This window comes from Salmo salar, chromosome 14 (assembly GCF_965601325.2).
Source record: "Salmo salar chromosome 14, fSalSal1, whole genome shotgun sequence".
Classification (NCBI taxonomy): domain Eukaryota; kingdom Metazoa; phylum Chordata; class Actinopteri; order Salmoniformes; family Salmonidae; genus Salmo; species Salmo salar.
The window spans coordinates 38,313,046-38,337,138 of NC_138304.1; the positions used below are offsets into that span (position 1 = coordinate 38,313,046).

The 24,093-nt window shown below is 43.9% G+C and overlaps 1 protein-coding gene across 2 annotated transcripts; it reads left to right on the top strand.

The window, feature by feature from the left end:
• Positions 1-311: 311 nt before the first annotated feature.
• LOC106569467 (leukocyte cell-derived chemotaxin 1) lies at positions 312-23,718 on the top strand. 2 transcript variants are annotated; one of them, XM_014140842.3, is made up of 7 exons: positions 312-440; positions 688-828; positions 12,323-12,463; positions 12,623-12,736; positions 21,596-21,749; positions 21,992-22,098; positions 22,861-23,718. In XM_014140842.3, the coding sequence occupies exons 1-7, from the start codon at positions 369-371 to the stop codon at positions 23,083-23,085; spliced, it is 954 nt and encodes a 317-aa protein (XP_013996317.3). In that variant the 5' UTR covers positions 312-368; the 3' UTR covers positions 23,086-23,718. The 2 variants fall into 2 exon arrangements, with proteins under 2 accessions (XP_013996317.3, XP_013996318.3); XM_014140843.3 differs by lacking the exon at positions 22,861-23,718 and adding an exon at positions 22,324-22,394.
• The last annotated feature ends 375 nt before the right edge of the window (positions 23,719-24,093 follow it).

A 24,093-nucleotide genomic window follows, 5' to 3' on the forward strand; every position in this document is an offset into this window, starting at 1 on the left:
CCTGTATGTGAGTGCCTCTGCCAAGAGATCTGGACATGTTTTACACAGAAGTTAATGAGTGCACTTGCCCTGTGGTTGGTTGAAGCCCCGAACAGGCTGTTCTTCCTCAGTCTACTCAAAGCCTTAACACCGTCCTACTCTGCATTCCTTATGGAACCCCTGTTCCGAGGCAGGGCGCGAGGCCAACAGAGTGACAGAATTTGAAAACGCATACCTTCCACCATGTCGTTTCCCAGGCCGGTAATATAACACGCCTCTCGCATGAATGGGAAGTTTTGTTCCCCCTGCCCTGTCTCAGAGAGAACGAGAGAGAGAGAGAGGAGGAGAGAGAGAGACCTTTGCTCAGGCTCCCAGACCCATTCGCAGCCATGGCCGGGTGTTCAGAGAAAGAGCCCATCGCATTAGCGAGACCCGATGACCTGCAACAGTTTATGCCACCGGTAAGCAGCCTATATCATATATCTTTGCTTTAGTTTCTAAATAATAGAAACGTGTAAAGTGTGCCAGATAGACTACTCTCAGAAAACCTTGTTTGGACATTCCACGAAGACACCTGCTCATTCTGAGGGAGGTGTTGTGGTTGAACTGAACTTGTATAAACGCAACGCATTATAAATACTTTATGAACACTTTTTGAACTTTGTGTAGGTGGCATTCATATGTAAATGTTTAATGTGTTCACCGCAGGCATACACTGCTGTGGCCGTTAAACCGGCTGCAACCAGCCGCCTGCTGAAGACCGGGATTGTGGTCCTTATCGCCGGGGCAATTCTGCTGCTGTTCGGGGCTATCGGAACGTTTTACTTCTGGAACAACAGCGACAACCATGTAAGCATTTAAACATTAGTCCCTCTGACGATAGCGAGTTCAAGAGACATTTGGCCTTGAACCAGCCAGCGACTCTTGTTTTTCAAGAGTCAAGAGGGTAGCTGAATGAAAGCCTTGTATGTTTCTGAGACTGAGGGTCCTGCTGATGTACCGGGGTCGAGAGGTGTGAGCGAGGTAGGCTACTAGGCTACTTAAAAAAATTATGTTTTTAATCAATTTGGTAGCTTTAGGCCTACATGAGTTTAAATGCATTGCCTGAGCAAGAATAGCATACTCATTTTGTTAGGAATTTTTCAATGCGTTTAAATGTGTAGGCTTTGGGTGCAGGGTAGTGTCTGTCTGTGCCTGTTTTTCTTGCTGTTTCTAGGATGTGGATGGGGGAATGTAAACAAAGCTCACCCATTATGAACCTCCCCACAAGCCATATATAGAATCTACACCCCCCTTCTCTCTCTCACACACAGATAGTAAACGAAAACTAAAACTAAAATAAAAACTACAATTGGAAACCCATTTTGAAAACTGAAGCTAAAATAAAAATGAAAATATTATAAAAACTAAAACTATAATGAAACTATTATCTTTGATTGCAAAACGAACTAAAATAAACTGAACAAAAATATAAATGCAACATGAAACAATTTGAAAGATTTTACTGAGTTACAGTTCACATAAGGAAATCAGTCAATTTAAATAAATTCATTAGACCCTAATCTATGGATTTCACATGACTGAGCAGGGGTGCAGCCATGGGTGGGCCCACTGGGGAGCCAGGCCCGGCCAATCAGACAGATTTGTTCACACAAAAGGGCTTTATTACAGACAGAAATACAACCCCCCCCCCCAACCCCCCTCAGACGATCCCGCAGGTGAAGAAGCCGGATGTGGAGATCAAGGGCTGGCGTGGTTACACGTGAGTCCGGTTAGACTACTGCCAAATTCTCTAAAATTACATTGGAGGCAGTTTATGGTAGAGAAATTAACATTCAATTCTCTGGCAACAGCTCTGTTGGACATTCCTGCAGTCAGCATGTCAATTGCACGTTCCCTCAAGACATCTGTGGCATTGTGTTGTGTTACAAAACTACACATTTTAAAGTGACCTTTTATTGTCCCCAGCACTAGGTGCAACTTTGTAATGATCATGCTGTTTAATCAGCTCCTTGATATGTCACACCTGTCAGGTGTGTGGATTTATTGGCAAAGTAGAAATGCTCGCTAACAGGGAAGTAAACACATTTGTGCATAAAATTTGAGAGAAATAAGCTTTTTGTGCATATGGAACATTTCTGGGTTTTTTCAATTTCAGCTCATGAAACATGGGACCAACACTTTACATGTTGAGTTTATATATTTTTTGTTCAGTGTAAAATAAAATAAAATATAAATTATGTTTAGTTTGAGTTTTGTTCTTCTAAACTTCCAAAATCAAATGGGGTTTTCAAGCTGGTTTTTGAGTTTTTGAGCTTCTGAATCTGGCGGCTAAATGCTACCAGTAGATGCCAATGTTTCACATAGGCCTAGCTTGTGCATCGCTATCCCTAGCTATCACTACCTAACAGGGGAGAAATCAGTGGGCGAACACGGAGTGTGACTGGGCCAAGCTAGAACAACTTCTGAAGTTGCAGGAGCCGTTCGCATGCCACACTGACCAACTTCAGACTGACAGCCAGTTGCTGTCTGATGTGGTGACGTGCCTTCTAAACCTTGAGGCACAGTACCGGTCAACTACTGTTGCAAAACAGAACATCTTGTTTGGTTGAACAGAAACACACACAAGCTGCATCGCTGTGAACTGATAGAGTTGTGATGAAGTGTTGTATTGCTTGTGTTTTTGCTGTTGTTGTAGCTGTTTTTATTAACCCTATTGGAAGGGGTTACATGTGATACATGTTTAATATTACAAAACATAACATGTCAAATGTGCCATGACTTCATTTTTTTTTTTCACTCTCTCTTTCTGTCAGATAAAGGTAAAGGTACTTGATTACTCTTATATCTACTATTAAAGTTTCTAAAAAGCATTGGATTTGTGTAAACATGGGCAAGAGAGTTTCCTTCCATCATAATTCTTGCACCAGACTGGGTGCTTATCCTTTAAATCCAAGTCACATAAGATTGATTTATAATTTAAACATAACCAAATAAATCCATGTCCTGGCCATGAAGTTGTACAGAGTCCTCTACTGGCCAAAAACCTGTTAGCATGGGCAGCGCCATTGAGGATTTTTACCGTTTTGATTTAGACAACTGGGCGGGACTTCCAACTTCATTGACTGATCCCTCCAGATGACCCTGTTGGCATGACCTGATGACCCGGTTGGAGTCGTGACATCAGGATCGATCAGCCAATTAATTTTACTTGATAAGAAGAAAATGGACTATTTCAAGATGGAGAGGGCCTCAATGGCACTATGCATGCTCTCACAGAGGAATGGCAGCCGTTTTATAGGCTCCTGACCAATTGTGCTATTTTGTGTATTTCTTTTGCGCTGATCTTAACTTTTTTTAACATAATGTTTCCGCCGTCGTTTCCTATGACCGAAAACAGCTTCTGGACATCAGAACAGCTATCACTAAACTCAATTTGTACGAGGACTTCTGCTTCAATGATTTGGAGGTGAAAGAAGCCCTAATCTCCAACACTCGAAGAAGGCAAAGACAGTGCTATAGAGGTTGGCGCGAGGGCACAGTGATGAGCCTACATTCGGAGAATTACTAAATCGCCTCTAACCTCTGTTCTATTGACGTGTGCAATTGCTGGAGAATAAACTGGACGAGCTCCATTCGAGACTATCCCATCAACGAGACATTAAGAACTCAAATTCACTACGCTTCTCAGAGACATTGCTGAAAAAGGACATGGATAATATACATCTAGTTGGTTTTTCTATTCATCGGCAGGACAGAACGGCAGAGTCCAGTAAGATCAGGGGGGTGGTGTGTGTCTCTTTATTAACAACAGCTGGTGCGCAATCTCTAATATTAAGGGTGTCTCAAGGTTCTGCTCACCTAAGTTAGAATACCTTATGATAAGCTGTAGACCATACTATTTACCAAGAGAGTTTTCATCTGTATTTTTCGTAGCTGTCTATTTACCACCACAAACCGCTGCTGGCAGTAAGACCGCACTAAACGAGCTGTATAGAGCCATAAGCAAACAAGAAAATGCTCATCCATAAGCGGCGCTTCTAGTGGCCGGTGACTTTATTGCGGGAAAACTGAAATCGGTTTTACCTAATTTCTACCAGTATGTTACCTGAGCAACTAGAGAGATAAAAACATCTAGATCACCTTCATTCCACACACAAAGAGGCATACAAAGCTCTCCCCCACCCTCAATTTGGCAAATCGGACCATAACTCTATCCTCCTGATTCCTGCTTACAAGCAAAAACTCAAACAGGAAGTACCAGTGACGAGCTCAATACAGAAGTGGTCCGATGAAGCGGATACTACGCTACAGGAGTATTTTGCTAGCACAGACTTGAATATGTTCCGGGATTCATCTAAGGGCACATCAGTCACCGGCTTCATTAATAAGTGCATCAACGACGTTGTCCCCACAGTAACCATATGTACATATCCCAACCAGAATCCATGGATTAAAGGCAACATCCGCACTGAGCTAAAGGCTAGAGCTGCCTCTTTCATGAGCAGGACACTAATCTGGACACTTATAAGAAATCCCGCTACGCCGTCCGACGAACCATCAAACAGGCAAATCGTCAATACAGGACTAAGATCGAATCCTACTACACCAGCTCTGACGCTCGTGGGATGTGGTAGGGCTTGGAAACTATCACAGATTACAAAGGGAAACCCAGTCGAGAGCTGCCTAGTGACGTAAACCTACCAGCTGAGCTAAATGAAGAAGGGCGGGGGTATATGTTTCATGATTAACGGCTCATGGTGTAATTGTGATAACATACAGAAATTCAAGTCATTTTGTTCCCCTGATCTAGAATACCTCTCAATCAAATGCCGATCGTATTATCTCCCAAGATAATTTTCTTTGGTTATAGCCACAGCCGTGTATATCCCCCCTCAAGCTGATACCACGACAGCACTCAAAGAACTCTGCTAGGACTTTATGCAAACGAAACCACATATCCTGAGACTGCATTTATTGTAGCTGGGGATTTTAACAAAGCAAATTTTAGAAAAAGGCTGCCGAAGTTATATCAACATATCAACTGTAGTTCTTGCGCTGTTAAAACACTCAACCACTGTTACTCCAACTTCCGGGATGCCTACAAGGCCCTCCCATGCCCTCCTTTTGGCAAATCTGACCACGACTCCATTTTGCTCCTCCCTTCCTATAGGCATAAACTCAAACAGGAAGTACCCGTGCTAAGGTCTATTCAAATTGGTCTGACCAATTGGAATCTACGCTTCAAGATTTGACCACGCGGACTGGGATATGTTCTTGGAATAATATTTACGAATACACTGATTCGGTGACTGAGTTTATCAGGAAGTGTATAGGAGATTTTGTACACAATGTGACTATTAAAAGGAAAAGGAAAACCAGCCACGTCGCTGTCATTGACGTCTTGCTTCCAGACAAGCTAAACACCTTCTTTGCCCACTTTGAGGATAACACAGTGCCACCAACACGGCCCGTTACCAAGGACTGTGGGCTCTCCTTCTCCAAGGCCAATGTGAGTAAGACGTTTAAACGTGTTAACCCTCGCCAGGCTGCCGGCCCAGACGGCATCCCTAGCCGCGTCCTCAGAGGTTGCGCAGACCAGCTGGCTGTGTGTTTACGGACATATTCAATCTCTCCCTGTCCCAGTCTGCTGTCCCCACATGCTTCAAGATGGCCACCATTTTTCCTGTACCCAAGAAAACAAAGGTAACTGAACTAAATGACTATCGCACCGTAGCACTTCTGTATCACTTCTGTCATCATGAAGTGCTTTGAGAGACTAGTGAAGGATCATATCACCTCCAGCTTACCTGTCGCCCTAGACCCACTTTAATTTGCTTACCGCCCCAATAGATCCCCAGATGATGCAATCCCATCACACTGCACACTGTCCTATCCCACCTAGACAAGAGGAATGCATAAGTAAGAATGCTGTTCATTGACTATGGCTCAGCATTCAACACCATAGTGCCCTCCAAGCCTAGCATTAAGCTTGAGGCCCTGGGACTGAACCCCGCCCCGTGCAACTGGGTCTTGGACTTCCTGACAGGCCGCACCCAGGTGGTGATGGTATGAAACAACACCTTTTATCATCCTCAACACTGGGGCCTCACAAGGGTGTGTGCTCAGTCTCCTCCTGTACTCCCTGTTCAGCCATGACTGCGTGGCCAAGCACACCTCCCACTCAATCATCAAGTTTGCAGATGACACAACTGTAGTTGGGTTGATTACCAACAATGACGAGATAGCCTACAAGGAGAAGGTGAGGGCTCTGGGAGTGTGGTGCCAGGAAAATAACCTCTCACCCAACATCAATAAAACAAAGGAGATGATCGTGGACTTCAGGAAACAGCACCCCCCTATCCACATCGACGGGATCGCAGTGGAGAAGGTGGAAAGCTACAAGTTCCTCAGCGTACACATCACTGACAGACTGAAATGGTCCACTCACACAGACAGTGTGGTGAAGAAGGAGCAACAGCGCTTCTTCAACCTCAGGAGACTGAAGAAATGTGGCTTGTCACCTAAAACTCTCACAAACTTTTACAGATGCACAATTGAGAGCATCCTATCGGGCTGTATCACCACTTGATATGGTAACTGCACCACCCACAACCGCAGGGCTCTCCAGAGGGTGGTGCAGTCTGCCCAACGGATCATCGGGAGCAAACTACTTGCCCTGCAGGACACCTACAGCACCCGATGTCACAGGAAGGCCAAAAAGATCATTAAGGACAACAACCACTCAAGCCACTGCCTGTTCACCCCGCTGTCATCCAGAAGGCGAGGTCAGTACAGGTGCATTAAAGCTGGGACAGATAGACTGAAAAACAGCTTCTGTCTCAGACTGTTAAATAGCCAACACTAGCACATAGAGGCTGATGCCTACATACATAGACATGAAATCATTGGCCACTTTAATAAATGGAACACTAGTCACTTTAATAATGTCTACATATCTTGCATTACCCATTTCATATGTATATACTGTATCATACACTATTCTACTGTATCTTATTCTATGCTGCTTTGACATTGCTCGTCCATATATTTATATATTCTTAATTCCATTTCTTTACTTAGATTTGTGTGTATTGGGTATATGTTGTGTAGTTGTTAGATAGTTGTTAGATATCACTTGTTAGTGTCACGGTTGTCGTAGGGTAGAGACCAAGACGCAGCAGGAAAATATATACTCATCTTCTTTTATTTTAGGTGAAGAAGGAAAAACACATAACACGTATACAAAAACAAAACGAACTTGACAGTCTTGTCAGGCAAACAGCTAAACAAGAACAATCTCCCACAAAAACCCCATGAAAAACAAACTCCTAATTATAGGACCCTCAATCAGAGGCAACAATAACCAGCTGCCTCCAATTGAAGGTCCAACCCCAATTAACTGCACATAGAAATACAGTAGACTAGATAGAACATAGAAAATATACTAACATAGAACATAGACTAACAAACCCCGGACCACATAAACCAAACACCCCTCTACCTAAATACATAGCCCAAACCACATAAAACAAACACCCCCTGCCACGTCCTGACCAAACTATAATAACAAATAACCCCTATTACTGGTCAGGACGTGACAGTACCCCCCCCCCCCCCCCCCCCCCCCAAGGCTGCAGACCCCGGACGCACCTCACACAAATAACCAAAAATAACCCCCAAAACAAAACTAAATCCCAAAACTAAAGGGAGGGAAGGGAGGGTGGCAGCCGTCACCGACGGCTCCTGTGCTACACCCCCCCTCCCAAACCTCCTACAGTGGAGGTGGCTTAGGCTCAGGCCTTAATCCCCTACCGGACCAAACCACCCCCACTGCATACCTCTGCCTGAGGCCAGTCACTGAAGACCCTGGACTGGGCTCTGGGAGCTCTGGACTGTAGGCCGTCTCACTCGGTTCCGGACAGTAGGCCGTCTCACTCGCTTCCGGGCAGTAGGCCGTCTCACTCGGTTCCGGGCAGTAGGCCGTCTCACTCAGTTCTGGACGAGGTACTGTTGCCGGACACTCTGGACGAGGTACTGTGGCCCGACACTCTGGACGAGGTACTGTGGCCGGACACTCTGGACGAGGTACTGTGGCCGGACACTCTGGACGAGGTACTGTGGCCGGACACTCTGGACGAGGTACTGTGGCCGGACACTCTGGACGAGGTACTGTGGCCGGACACTCTGGACGAGGTACTGTGGCCGGACACTCTGGACGAGGTACTGTGGCCGGACACTCTGGACGAGGTACTGTGGCCGGACACTCTGGACGAGGTACTGTGGCCGGACACTCTGGACTGGGACTGGGTTGACGCACTGGAAGCCTAATGCGTGGGGCTGGTAGTGGAGGTACCAGACTGGGGATACGCACCTCAAGGCTAGTGCGAGGAGCAGGAACAGGACGAGTTGGACTGGGCTGAACCACTGGAAGCCTGGTGCGTGGTGCTGGTTTAGGAGACGCCAGACTATGGATACGCACCTCAGGGTCAGCAAGAGAAGCAGGAACTGGATATACCGGGCCATGGGTAAGTACTGGAGGTCTGGAGCGCACCTCTTGTTGGGGGTGCTTCTCATGCTTCCCCATCGGTGCGTATAAAGCCTCATACCAGCGCCGCTCCGCCTTGGCTGCCTCTATCTCCTCCGGTGGGCGACGATATTCCCCAGCCTGGTGCCATGGTCCAGCCCCATCCAGAATTTCCTCCCATGTCCATGATTCCCGACAGTCCTTCTGTTGCTGCTTCCTCCGCTGCTTGGTCCGTGGTTGGTGGGAGATTCTGTCACGGTTGTCGTAGGGTAGAGACCAAGACGCAGCAGGAAAATATATACTCATCTTCTTTTATTTTAGGTGAAGAAGGAAAAACACGTAACACGTATACAAAAACAAAACGAACTTGACAGTCTTGTCAGGCAAACAGCTAAACAAGAACAATCTCCCACAAAAAACCCATGAAAAACAAACTCCTAATTATAGGACCCTCAATCAGAGGCAACAATAACCAGCTGCCTCCAATTGAAGGTCCAACCCCAATTAACTGCACATAGAAATACAGTAGACTAGATAGAACATAGAAAATATACTAACATAGAACATAGACTAACAAACCCCGGACCACATAAACCAAACACCCCTCTACCTAAATACATAGCCCAAACCACATAAAACAAACACCCCCTGCCACGTCCTGACCAAACTATAATAACAAATAACCCCTATTACTGGTCAGGACGTGACAGTTAGATATTACTGCACTGTCAGAGCTAGAGCACAAGCATTTCGCTACACCTGCAATAACATCTGCTAAACATGTGTATTTGACCAATAAAATTAGATTTGATTTGAAATACCTTCTATGCTCGCTTCGAGGCAAGCAACACTAAACCATGCGTGAGAGCTCCAGCTGTTCTGAATGACTGTGTGATTACGCTCTCCTTGGCCTATAGGAGTGAGACCTTTAAGCAGGTTAACATTTACAAGGCAGCAGATCCAGACGGACTACCGGGACACGTACTTCTGGCAAGCGCTGACCAGCTGGCAAGTGTCTTCACTGACATTTTCAACCTCTCTCTGACCCAGTCTGTAACACCTACATGTTTCAAGCAAACCACCATAGTTTCTGTGCCTAAGAACACCAAGGTAACCTGCCTAAATGACTACCGACCCGTAGAACTCACATCTGTAGCCATGAAGTGCTTTGAAAGGCTGGTCATGGCTCACATCAACACCATCATCCCAGAAACCCTGGACCCACTCCAATTCGCATACCACCCCAACAGATCCACAGATGACGCAATCTCTATTGCACTCCACACTGCCCTTTCCCACCTGGACAAAAGGAACAGCTACTGTTTATGAGAATGCTGTTCATTGACTACAGCTCAGCGTTCAACACCATAGTGCTCTCCAAGTTCATCACTAAGCTAAGGACCCTGGGACTAAACACCTCCCTGGACTTCCTGACAGGCCACCCCCAGCTGGTGAGGATAGGCTGCAACACATCCGCCACGCTGACCCTTAACACGGGGCCCCTCAGTGGTGCGTGCTCAGTCCCCTCCTGTACTCCCTGTTCACCAATGACGGTTGGCCGCGCACGACTCCAACACCATCATTAAGTGTGCCGACGACACAACGGTGGTATGCCTGATCACTGATGAGACAGCCTATAGGGAGGAGATCAGAGTCCTGGCATTGTAGTGCCAGGACAACAACCTCTGCCTCAACGTGGGCAAAATGAAAGAGCTTATTGTGGACTACAGGAAACGGAGGGTCGAACATGCCCCTTTCATTTTGATGGGGCTATAGTGGATCGGGTCGAAAGCTTCAAGTTCCTCAGTGTCCACATCCCTAAAGACCTATCATGGTCCGAACACACCAACACAATCGTGAAGAGGGCATTACAACCCCTCTTCCCCCTCAGTAGGCTGAAAAGATTTGGCATGGGCCCTCAGATCCTCAAAACGATCTATAGCTGCACCATTTAGAGAATCTTCACTGGCTGCATCACCGCTTGGTATGGCAACTACTCTGCATGCGACCGCAAAGCGCAACAGAGAGTAGTGCATACGGCCCGTATCATCACTGGCGGTACCAGAGCGCCAAGTCTGGGACCAAAAGGCACCTGAACAGCTTCTACCCCCAAGCACACACACTACATACACTCACACGCACAAATACACACACACATGCATATTGACGCCACACACACACACACAGACACACTTTCACACTTCACATACGCTGCTGCTACTCTATTACATATCCCGATTAGGGTTGAATGGCGGGAACCCGGTTATCGAGATTTACAGGGATTTACCACCCAAAACCTCCCCCTTAAGTAACTGCGAGAAACCGGTAAATTACAATAAATGATTTATATGAACAGCATGGAGGGAAATGGACTGTTAAATTATATGTGATGTCTAAATCTGGCTTCTCTACAGCCTCTGCATGATGAATCAATGCTCAGGGTGGGGACAGACAGCCCATCTCAGTATGGAGCGCAGTTCACAATGTATTGTAGACCTACTTATCATCTCATCATGGTAACTTTTGTTCTTGTGACAGGTAGGCTTGCATTTGCTGCAGCATAGTCTATGCTACGGTAATATAAAGACCGAATTTACCCATCTCCATCTGGTTTTCAGGGCTCACCTTGTTTTTTTTATTGTAAAGATGTTTTTATTTATTTCAGAGTCAGAGTTTTACAATCAAATATGGTTGTTTTAAATCAGTGCACACGCGAGCACTCTCTCACAGTCTTTCTCTCTCTCCATCAACTACATTCAAATTGATTCCAAAATAGATAATCCTGTTCTAGATTGATATATACATGTCCTAGCCTTCGTCTTTCAAGAAATATATTCAATGCTGTATTAGTCTTATGTTTAGCTAATCAATGATGGGTGATGCATAATAAGCTTCTAACTTATAAGCTCTGTCTCTTGGGAATACGTACCTCCGCTGCCCTCTCTCCTTAAAAAAATGCTCCGTAGGTCTTGGAGTCGCAGGCAGGAAAAGCTAGACTAGAATAGCTTGTCGGACATCATTTTTTTCCGCATTTCTTATACCAATAGACTATTTGAAGAGGGATGCAAGCTCTTTTTTGCTGAAAGTTAAATACAGCAGCCAATAGAACTCACGGGTAGTTTCAAAGAAGAGTGAACGTGCGATGGCGGTAGGCAATAGAGCCCCACAGTGGAGGTGTCATAATAACTATAAAACCTTTTGTTTTATTGTGGAGACATAAAAACTATGAAATAACACATATGGAATAATGTAGTAACCAAAAAGTGTTAAACAAATCATAGTATATTTTTAATTTGAAATTCTTCAAAGTAGCCACCCTTTGCCTTCATGACAGCTTTGCACACTCTTGGCATTCTCTTAACCAGCTTCATGAGGAATGCTTTTCCAACTGTCTTGAAGGAGTTCCAACATATGCTGAGCACTTGTGGGCTGCTTTTCCTTCACTCTTCACTCCAACTATAGGCCAAAAACACATGCATGTCTCCTAGTCTCCCACGCCTAGGCTACCTTCTATCCCTAACACTAAATAATATAAAAATAAAATAGAAAGATTTTTATCAAACTGAAACTAAATAAAAACTAGTAAATCAAGTCTGAAAACTAACTTCAACTAAACTAAATGCTAAAAACGAATAGAAAAAAAAACATATTAAATCTCAAAACAATGGTCACCTCGCACAACCTCGCACAAAACTATGATTCCTTCTCCATCGCTCCTTCTTACAGGTATGAAAACATTCACAGTGTGTGTGTGTGTGTGTGTGTGTGTGTGTGTGTGTGTGTGTGTGTGTGTGTGTGTGTGTGTGTGTGTGGTAGGTCTACAACGTCCACTACAGCATGAGAATTAACGGTAAGGTGGAGGAGGGCTCTATGGAGATTGATGGTACCAACAACATAGAGAGATTCCGCACCAGCAGCGGAAATGGCGAGGCAGTGGAGGTCCACGACTTCCAGGTTGTAAGTTTGAAAGAACAACAGCAATGACAACAACAACAACAACAACAATTCCAATGGTACATTGAAGTAATTATGTAACATGTGGAATGCACATTGCTCATTCAATTTTAAATGCTTTTGTTATAATCCATTTGCTCTTTTCAATCTCTCTCTCTCCAGGGTATAACTGGTGTCCGTTTCGCTGGAGGAGAGAAGTGTTACATTAAGACCCAGGTCAAAGCTCACCTGCCTGATGTGAAAACTCTCAACAAAGACTCACTTCTGTTCGACCTGGTAGGAATGACCTCAGCTCTCTTACTGCCTCTCCCTATCCAGTCTCCCTCTCCCTCTGTCCACAGGCATAACACAGTTTCTCTGGGGCCCCTGGCAAGGTCACCGTTTGTTTTAGCTAATGGATAAATGTTTATTGGTAGGCCTATTTGGTCGTCATTTTCTCAGGTTAAGCCTAACATTTCACGAAGCTATACACGGTGTCACAATGCTAATTTATTTTTACTTCTGGCTTGTGGCAATAATATAATTCAGTCATTAAAGTTCGAAATTCAAACAATGCAGATTGTCAAATTAATTTCTGATACAACAGAATACTAATCAGCTAGCAATTGATATTTTTTAAAATACAGCTGAATATATAGGCTACCTGAACCTTCATGACATGAGCTGTCCTCGCCTTCTCACAGCTTGGATAGAAAGTAAAACCAGTCTATTAATGTAAAAAAAATACTGTCAGTCCACCATCAAAACACTAGCTTAGTAGGGATTGTTTCATTATGAAGTGTACTATCTATAGCTACTGTACCAGTCCAAAGTCTGGATACACCTTCTCATTCAAAGGTTTTTATTTTTTACTATTTTCTACATTGTAGAATAAAAAAACAATTGGGTTAGTTTCTCAATTGGGTTGTGGTCGGGTGATTATGGAGGCCAGGTCATCTGATGCAGCACTCCATCACTCTCCTTCTTGGTAAAATAACCCTTACACAGCCTGGAGGTGTGTTGGGTCATTGTCCTGTTGAAAAACAAATGATAGTCCCACTAACCCCAAACCAGATGGGATGGAGTATCCCACTAACCCCAAACCAGATGGGATGGTGTATCCCACTGACCCCAAACCAGATGGGATGGTGTATCCCACTAACCCCAAACCAGATGGGATGGTGTATCCCACTAACCCCAAACCAGATGGGATGGAGTATCCCACTAACCCCAAACCAGATGGGATGGTGTATCCCACTGACCCCAAACCAGATGGGATGGTGTATCCCACTAACCCCAAACCAGATGGGATGGAGTATCCCACTAACCCCAAACCAGATGGGATGGTGTATCCCACTGACCCCAAACCAGATGAGATGGTGTATCCCACTAACCCCAAACCAGATGGGATGGAGTATCCCACTAACCCCAAACCAGATGGGATGGTGTATCCCACTGACCCCAAACCAGATGGGATGGTGTATCCCACTAACCCCAAACCAGATGGGATGGCGTATCCCACTAACCCCAAACCAGATGGGATGGCGTATCCCACTAACCCCAAACCAGATGGGATGGCGTATCCCACTAACCCCAAACCAGATGGGATGGCGTATCCCACTAACCCCAAACCAGATGGGATGGCGTATCCCACTAAACCCAAACCAGATGGGATGGCGTATCCCACTAACCCCAAACCAGATGGGATGGCGTATCCCACTAACCCCAAACCAGATGGGATGGCGCATCGCTGCAGAATGCTGTGGTAGCCATGCTGGTTAAGTGTGCCTTGAATTATAAATACATCACGACAGTGTCACCAGCAAAGCACCATCACACCTCCTCCTCCATGCTTCATGGTGAGAACCACACATGCAGAGATCATTCGTTCACCTACTCTGCATCTCGCAAAGACACAGCGGTTGGAACCAAAAATCTCATTTGGACTCATCAGACCAAAGGACAGATTTCCACCGGTCTAATGTCCATTGCTCGTGTTTCTTGGCCCAATCATGTCTCTTCTTCTTACTGGTGTCCTTTAGTAGTGGTTTCTTTGCAGCAATTTGATCATGAAGGCCTGATTCACGCTGTCTCCTCAGAACAGTTAATGTTGAGATGTGTCTTTTACTTGAACTTTGTGAAGCATTTATTTGGGCTGCAATTTCTGAGGCTGGTAATTCTAATGAACTTATCCTCTGCAGCAGAGGTAACTCTGGGTCTTCCTTTCCTGTGGCGGTCCTCATGAGAGCCAATATCATTATAGCGCTTTATGTTTTTTGCGACTACATTTCAAGAAACTTTAAAAGCTCTTGAAATTTTCCGGATTGACTGACCTTCATGTCTTAAAGTAATGATGGACTGTCATTTCTCTTTGCTTATTTGAGCTGTTCTTGCCATAATATGGCCTTGGTCTTTTACCAAATAGGGCTATCTTCTGTATACCACCCCTACCTTGTCACTTCACAACTGATTGGCTCAAACACATTAAGAAGGAAAGAAATTCCATAAATTAACTTTTAACAAGGCACACCTGTTAATTGAAATGCATTCCAGATGGCTACCTCATGAAGCTGGTTGAGAGAATGCCAAGAGTGTGCAAAGCTGTCATCAATGCAAAAGGTGGCTACATTGAAGAATCTCAAATATAAAATATATTTGATTTGTCCATATGTGTTCCATATGTTATTTCATAGTTTTGATGTCTTCACTATTTTTCTACAATGTAGAAAATAGTAAAAAAATTAAGAAAAACCCTGAAATGAGTAGGTGTGTCCAAACTGTTGACTGGTACTGTATAATACCGTCTTTAGAGTCTTTAGCTGCGATTTAGGTGCTATTTATAATATTTTTATAAAAATTAAACATCAAATAGCCTAACAATGAGGAAGAAAGTAGTTGGCTTGAGGATAAATTCAGCTACTATTTATTGTTTCACTAATAGCCTACACAAATGGACTGCAATATTCAAGGTAAATTAAATGAGGCCTAAAACAAATTAAATCCAACTTGAGACTCCCTTGGTCTCCTGAAGTACTCCTTTTTTGTGTGCAAATGTTTTCACCACGGCCTGTAGGTCCAAGTTGCGGTCCGACTGTTTTCTATACTGGGTATTGCCAACCCAGACAGTCTTTCCTGAGACATTGTGAATTATATGTCCATTGCGCTGCACACAATTTAAACTTATTTTTGAATGATGCATGCCAAGATATACCAGAGATAAGGGACTGTTGATATTCCTCAACCTCAATCGTCAATTCATCAGTAAGAACGAAAATCAAACCACTTTATTTGTTCAAGCCCTCAAGAACGATTGTCTGCAAAATATGACAACCTGTTTGTATCTGCTGATTTATTGTCTGTCCAATATCCAGACGACCTGACCCCAGAGCTTCCTATTCAGTTAATCTTGTTCCGTAACGTGTTGAGGCCAGCAATTAAGGAGAATGAGAAATGCAATTAAAGATATTGCAGAACTGCTTTAATTTAAGCACTCCTCCCTTCTGCCTAGTTTCCCTTATGTTGCTATGGCAATCAAGCTGTTTTTACCATCCCTGTAACTGTCGTTTCTGCAGAGAGCTCGCTCTCTAAACTAAAACTCATAAAGAACTACATAAGAAGCATTAGGCTCTCTGTCTCATATGAACTTTAGAACACCTGATTAAGCTCCACTCATTGCACTGTCACCATCGTAGCCTTGACCACGACATTTGTTCATGGATATCCCCCTTATACTTTCAATCAGCTTAATTGTTTATTTTTCAAGGCCCGAGGAACTTTTTCAGTCACATTCCTGAAGCCCAAGAAACAAACACTTAGCTTCCTGGTACATATGGAAATCAAAAAAGGTATATGAATAAATGTATTTTTAGAAGGTTACTGTCAAAATGATTTATTACATTAAAAAAAGAAATAGACATTGATGACAGGCACATGGGCCCGCAGAGCTCATGGGCCCCTCAGCCTTGTTGGGCCTGTGGGTGTGTCCGGTACGCCAGTGCCTCTGTCTCTCTACTCTCTCTCTCTCTCTCTTTCCGTTTCTCCCTCCCTCTCTTTCTCTCACTCTAACACTTGCGTGCTACTTCACTCATCACCTTCCTCTGTGTGTCTCCGTCTGTCTAAAGGTGAAGGTATCAGGTCAGAGAAGTTCTGGGTTACCTATCTGACCACGACACACACCTATCAACTGTCAGACACGGTTAACATTGGCTGAGGGTTGGGGGGCGGGGTAGGTATAGGGACAGGTAATTTAAGCGATTACAGGACAGATCTAAGATGAACTGAGTGGTTGACTCTGGCTGGGTTAGCTGTGTGTGGATGTGTCTGCCGTGGCGGTGTGTGTGTGGTTAGTTGGCCTGGATGTGTTTAGCCTGAGGGCTTGTAAAGGGAAAGGAAGAGATTGTAGTAGATTGGCATCCAGACCCAAACATGAGCTCTCTCTCTGGCCTGGAGGGGCTCTTCTGCCACAAACTATATCCAAACAAGACCTGTGATCTGGCCTCACCTGACACAAGGAACTCCCCACCCCCTATGCCCCAAGTCATGTGTTATAGCCCTGACTGTCATGTTGTCCATTTCTCTCAGAGTGAAGCTAGTTTAGAAGAATTTGATGGTGAACATCTATCTATTCATGTTCCTCTATACTGGTGTTGTTTTTTCCCCTTAATGTAGCAACTTAATGAACAGCCAGAGAAGGTAATGAGCCAGTAACCCTGCAGTCAGGAGAAGGACATAAAGTTCCAGCTCACATACAAGGAGACTAACATACAAGGAGGATAACATACAAGGAGACTAACATACAAGGTGGCTAACATACAAGGAGACTAACAGACAAGGAGGATAACATACAAGGACGCTAACAAACAAGGAGACTAACATACAAGGAGGCTAACATACAAGGAGACTAACATACAAGGTGGCTAACATACAAGGAGACTAACATACAAGGAGGCTAACATACAAGGAGGCTAACATACAAGGAGGCTAACATACAAGGAGGCTTTAAAGTACTGTTAGCAGCTGTCAAGTTATCAGAGAGCTAGTGGCAGGATGTTGGGGGGGTGGACTGTGAGCTGTGGAGCCTCACACACACACACGCACACTCGTACACTAGTGCTGAAAGACTGATGCTTTTTGAGGTCTGTTTGGTTTTGGTTTGATTATTGAAAAAATAATCACGTTTTTCAATTTTGGTTTCGATCATTTCAAAAAAACATTTAATGCACTACTCATTATTTGGGTTGAGTGCTGTAACAACACAGAATAAAACCATTAGTAAAAGTCCCATGATGGTAGTGACTGCCCATTACTGCTTATCTCTTATTAGCCATCATTTATTCACATTACTTTAATAAAATAGTTCAGTTGTTGTGTATTTTACTTTGGTTTTATTTGATTACTTTATTATTTAATTCCACGTCATCTTCTCATCTCTCTGTCTGACAAAATCACTATTTTAGTAGATCTTCAAAGTAAATAAGGCATACCTTTATGACTGCTGAATATAACTATCGATCACTAAGATCATGTATTTTCAGGTAGAGATACCTCGCAAAGCAACTGCTCTCTATCCCTCTCCGATCCTGCCGTTTTCTGTCTATTTTACATAGCAGGTGTAAAAGAAACACAGACCGGACAAGTAGGCGCGCAAGGGATTATGGTCATTGTAGTTAATTACCATGTTTTCTGCGCTAAAATATGAAGAATATTGTCCTGTTGGAAACTACAACTCCCTACTACATCGCACAGTTCGGGCTTGAACGGATTTATCTCTAGAGAAACGGCTGCAATGTGCGTAATGAGCTCACGGAAAAAAACTGAATTCAAATAATTTAGTCATTAGTTGTTTAAAAAGTGGAAAATATAAATTTCGGTAAATCGCTCAGCACTATACACACGTGTACACACACACACACACACACTGGCACATGCCTCTCAGAGAGAAGGATTGCTTTTGCTTGTGAGTCATGTTTTCACACTCTCGCTCTCTGGCCAAACTGGGACGAGGTGGGTTGGATCGACACACTGATCTTAACAACATCTGAACAAGCCTGTCAAGCTGTCACAGTGCTGCAAGTTGTGTTTGTGTGTGTTTCTCTCTGTGTGTGTGTGTGTGTGTGTGTTTGTGAGTGTGTGTGTGTAAGCTGTCCGTGTGCCGAAATGAGGCCGTCTGATTATTTAAATCAGTTAGCACTGCATATGCACCATGCACACATCATTAAACATCATGCAGGGCTGTTCTCTCTCTCTCTCTCTCTCACACACACACACACACACACACACACACACACACACACACACACACACACACACACACACACACACACACACACACACACACACACACACACAGTACATGACCCTCTGCCTTGTAAACAGCCATTTATTTATTCTGCGGTGTGCCAAACTTTGTGTGTGTGTTCGACTCAGATAGGGAGATGTGGTTATAATAGTAGCTGCAGGCTGGTCATCTGCTGTAATTTAGAGTGATGGGAAATATGGGTCAGATAAACTCTTATCAGTCTCGCGGGGGTGACACACAAACACACACACACACACACACACACACACACACACACACACACACACACACACACACACACACACACACACACACACACACACACACACACACACACACACACACTGGGTCAGATAAACTCTTATCGGTCCTGCAGTGGAGGACCCTTGCTGTTGTTTGTCCCCCAAGCTAATAATTTAAAATGAAAAAGTTATCTGTTGGGTTAGATGATAACATTCCCCTGACTATCTAATAACTATCTAATACCTGTTTAATACCTGTTTAATACCTGTTTAGTAACTAGCAACACATATTTATTACTCTAATAATACAATGTTACTACCATGTTATTAGTGAAGGCTGTGTGTCTGTGTCTGTCTGCGTGTGTGTGTGTGTCTGTCTGTCTATGTCTGTCTGTGTCTGTGTGTGTGTGTGTGTGTGTGTGTGTTTTTGATCTAGAAATCAGATGATATACTTTTTAAAATGTAGGTCAAGTTTTTCTGTCAGCTTGTAGACTTAATGCAAATGTTTCCTGACATTGTTTGAGCACCTAAATACTGGAGAGAACCTGAAGGTTTTTTCATCAACAGAAGAGCTACTGGGTCATTACACGAGATGAGTGCCTTTGCGTTCCTTTGATATTTTAAGTAGAAACTGTGCACCAATATTAAATATCAAAAGCCTGCAATATTAAATTAGGTTGCCTTTGGAGAATTCAATAAATCAGATTTTTAATATAATAATAATTTATTAAATGTCTAAATTGCTTTTCATAACAATCTGAAAGCTCTTCAAAAGCAAAAAACAAACAAGCAATACATCATGAGTTCACTAGCTATAGTTAGGTCAACCAGTACATCATGAGTTCTCTCCACTGGCTTCCAGTTGAAGCTCGCATCCGCTACAAGACCATGGTGATTGCCTACGGAGCTGTGAAGGGAACGGCACCTCCATACCTTCAGGCTCTGATCAGGCCCTACACCCAAACAAGGGCACTGCGTTCATCCACCACTGGCCTGCTGGCCCCCCTACCTCTGAGGAAGCACAGTTCCCGCTCAGCCCAGTCAAAACTGTTCGCTGCTCTGGCACCCCAATGGTGGAACAAGCTCCCTCACGACGCCAGGACAGCGGAGTCAATCACCACCTTCCGGAGACACCTGAAACCCCACCTCTTTAAGGAATACCTAGGATAGGATAAAGTAATCCTTCTACCCCCCCCCCCCCCCCCCTTAAAAGATTTAGATGCACTATTGTAAAGTGGTTGTTCCACTGGATATCATAAGGTGAATGCACCATTTTGTAAGTCGCTCTGGATAAGAGCGTCTGCTAAATGACTTAAATGTAAATGTAAATGACTTCACTAGCTATAGTTAGGTCAACCAGTACATCATGAGTTCACTAGCTATAGTTAGGTCAACCAGTAGAGAAAAAGTCATTGTGTGCATGCATCCTCCAAAGATGGAGAGGGACAGTTCATGGCTTGATCAGAGGAAGGTGGTCAGGGAAATGGTTGATGAAGGGTCTGGTGACGATTATGTAGAGGGCTACTCTGGGAACCAGCCTGAGTCATGTAGCTACTGGTCTTCTCCTTCGCAATGCATGGCACCCACTTGGCTGATGCCTCAGCAGCTCTGGGTGCCAGAAAGCTCACCACACAGTTATGACTAAAGGCTTGCTCCGTCAACCCTGTGTCACTTCTATCAAGATTTTAACCCACTTAGTCGCACATTTTATCCAAGTCTAAATTGTAAAGCCCTACTTATTTTGTTGCTTTGACAAAGTTACTTCTGAAGATTATTATTTACGTCTGTCCCTCATTTTAAGGTCAACCCTGTTATGTGAACTGAACTCTCATTTTAATATGGTGAAACTATTCCTTAGGAAAAAAAACATTGACCATCTAATAGTCAAATCCTAGAGTTAAAGAATGTGAGCTGGTTTTACTATTTTGGGTAATTTTCTGGTGTTTTGTGGTGGAAAACTAAGCAGGTCGAGCATAACACGTCAACCCTGTTACCCATAGATAGACAGACTAGAAATGTTTTTGCCACTCCCTGTTGCAGACAACAAGCTTCCATTCCCCCTGTCACAAAGAGATTTATGACTGATTTTAGAAGAAATCATCAAGCCTGTTATGGTCAACCCTGTTACTTTATTTGGCACTTATATTTTTTACGTCATGAAATTGGAAAATGTGCTGTTTATTAAGTTGAAGATGTGCTCTTTATGACAGAATGTTAAAATGAGGTGAAATCAAAATTAAATTGACCAAGTCACCGAGTTGGTGGAACAACTCTGTATTTTCTACTCAGTTCTACCTCAGGGCTTCATAAAGTACCTCATAAAGTACCTTTGTTAGATAAATCTAACATCTATCTAACGAACACTAGGTCAGAAACTATATATTTACAAAAAGCATGAGGGATTTCCCTGTTTTAATATGTACTTTGTTATTGGTTTCATTAAGAAAACATGCAAAATATTTAAACAGAAAAGGGGGAACGAGCAAACTACATCAAAACAAGAGCCCGTGTCTGTCTGTCTGTCAACTTTTTATAGTCGAGAGCTACTTATATGATTTACATTTCAATGTTTATCGTGTATTTATACCCCCCCCCCCCCCGTCTTTCTCACTCCAGGAGGATGAGGTGATGCCTGCTAAATTTGAGGAACAGTCACGGATCTGGGTGGCAGCTGACATGCCCCTCTCTGACCCTGCCTTCCTCAGCGCCAAGATCCGTGATTTGTGTGGAGACCTGCCAATCTTCTGGCTCCGCCCCACCTATACCAACAGTACCCAATCAGCCCTTTATATTATCACAGAACAACAATAAGTTATGAAAGTGACTCCAAGCAATGGACATAGCAACATGATGCACTGGAGATATGCAAAACAGTACAATTAGTAGTTTTTTTGCAATTAGTATTAGCAATGTAGGTGTGCTGCCTTCAAAAGTGGCTCCAATAATGACCAGATGTCAAATTATGTTGTGTTGGCTTCCATAGTGTATTGACTGTCTCTGTGCTCTCCCCAGGTGGGCAGAGGAAGAGGAGGGTGGCCCCTCATCAGCGTCGCCAGGCACCCGGGGCAGAGGAGGAAGTGGACCCGGAAGCAGAATTTAACCCCGAGAACCCCTATCATGTGAGTCTCCCCGACCAATCAGTCAGTATGCTGTGTTACTCGAGATTCCCGCAGCAGAGCGCTAATATTTGGCCTTCATTGACAGTGTTGGCTGTGTCACCACTGGGCCTATTCTAACAGCCAGACCACATCCTCTCTTAGATATATAATGTTATGTTCACACGCTTATGTCAACAGTTGAGTGTCTGACAAATGGTTTCTGTCCTGGTCCCGTCTCTCTCCCAGCATGCACAGCTGTGTGAGCAGGAGCAGATGTTGGGGTCACAATGTCACCCCGACCGTGTGTGATTATGTGAGTGAGCCTGTCACTCAGAGCGTGTGTGTGTGTTTGCCTGTCACGCCGAGTCTGTCTGCACCTCATGAACTCCTTTAGAATACCAAACTAAAGTCCCATTGAGCCTTTCAGGAGTGTAAATTGCTCCCCTCCTGCCCCTCTGTCCATGTGTAGACCCCCAGACTTCCCCTAATCCTCACCGCTCCTCCTTCTCCTTCCCGAGAGAAACAGACATCCCCAGACTCCCACAGACACAGAACCAGACTGTTTGCATTTTAGATAAATCATTGAATGAGAAATATAATTCTACACAGAAACACATTATACATTTATACACATACATTAATGGCTTTAGAGAATAGTTATAAAATGTGGCTATTATCAGTATTTCACTCTGACTCTTACTCCCTTTCTGTCTCCCTCTATCCTCCTACTTCTCCCCTCTATCTGCCTTTCCTCCCCTTCTGTCCCTCTCACTCAACATAAAGCGTGGCCTGGATGGCGATGAGGGCACCATGACCTTTGACCCCATGCTGGACCACCAGGGCGTGTGCTGTACGGAGTGCCGGAGGAGCCACACCCAGTGCCAGAGGATCTGTGAGCCCCTGGGCGGGTTCCAACCCTGGCCCTACCACTACCGCGGGTGCAGGGTAGCCTGCAGAGTCATCATGCCCTGCCATTGGTGGGTGGGACGCATCCTGGGCATCCTCTAAACACCCCTCAACCAGCCCTGGACTAGTAGAGTCCAGAGAGAAGGAGAGGCGGATAGAGAAGAGGGTAGGGGGATTTGGGTAAGGGAGAGGGAAAAAACAAATAATTCAAGGATATTCAGTTTTCCATCATAATATCTGCTATAACACAGACTACAATACCATATGACATACAGTACATGTATGCTCATACAATACTCTAGAAAAGAGTCATCTTTCATACCACATACCCGTGATAACAAAATCATCCTGTCTGATCTTGTCACCTTAAACGAAACATATCAAAGTAACATCAGTACAGATTTTATATCAATTATATATAATATGATCTGTGATAGTTATGATTTGTGGAAACTTGTATGTAAAGATCTAACACCTTTCCTTTTAGCTTTCTGATGTAAATAAATGTAAAAAGTATTCTGTAGGCTGAAATATGAGTTGGAGGACTAGACTGTATGTCAGCTGTGCATGCCTTTAGGTATTCATCATGCTAGTGAGAAATGTTTCTGTCCTAACTATTTCCTAACCGTTTCTCCAGAAGTAGGGCCTACTAACAAAATGTGATGTTTGCTTTGTATTTCTCCTCAAAAGTAACTGTATTTCCCATCAGCATTAAATAATTATTTCAAAGTGCAATTTCAATGAATAAACCTTTTTTTAAGTAAACATATATAATACATTTTTGCCATTCTTATTGCATAGCAACACATTACTTCAGTAATGTACTGTCCTCAATACATAAGCGGCCCTTCAAACTGTATGTTGCAAATGAGTCTGTACTGTATGGGTCAACAGCAGAGATGAATGCTACCGTACACACAGCATGCATGCAGCCAAACACACTGGAGTTAATGTGTAAAATATACTAGTTGATCCATAAGGTGAAAACTTTGAGAGCAGCAGAGAGTTTCAGAGATCTAGAAAGCTTTAATGTCCGAGTTCCAGTTCTAGAAGTTTTTAATGAGACTAAAGACTGCAGCCATCATGCTGAGATCTTACCCACGATGCAAA

Coding starts and splice junctions, on each gene's coding strand:
- LOC106569467 (XM_014140842.3), top strand. CDS start 369: ATGGCCGGGTGTTCAGAGAAAGAGCCCATCGCATTAGCGAGACCCGAT. Junction 441..687: donor TGCAACAGTTTATGCCACCG/GTAAGCAGCCTA, acceptor TGTTCACCGCAG/GCATACACTGCTGTGGCCGT. Junction 829..12,322: donor GGAACAACAGCGACAACCAT/GTAAGCATTTAA, acceptor TGTGTGTGGTAG/GTCTACAACGTCCACTACAG.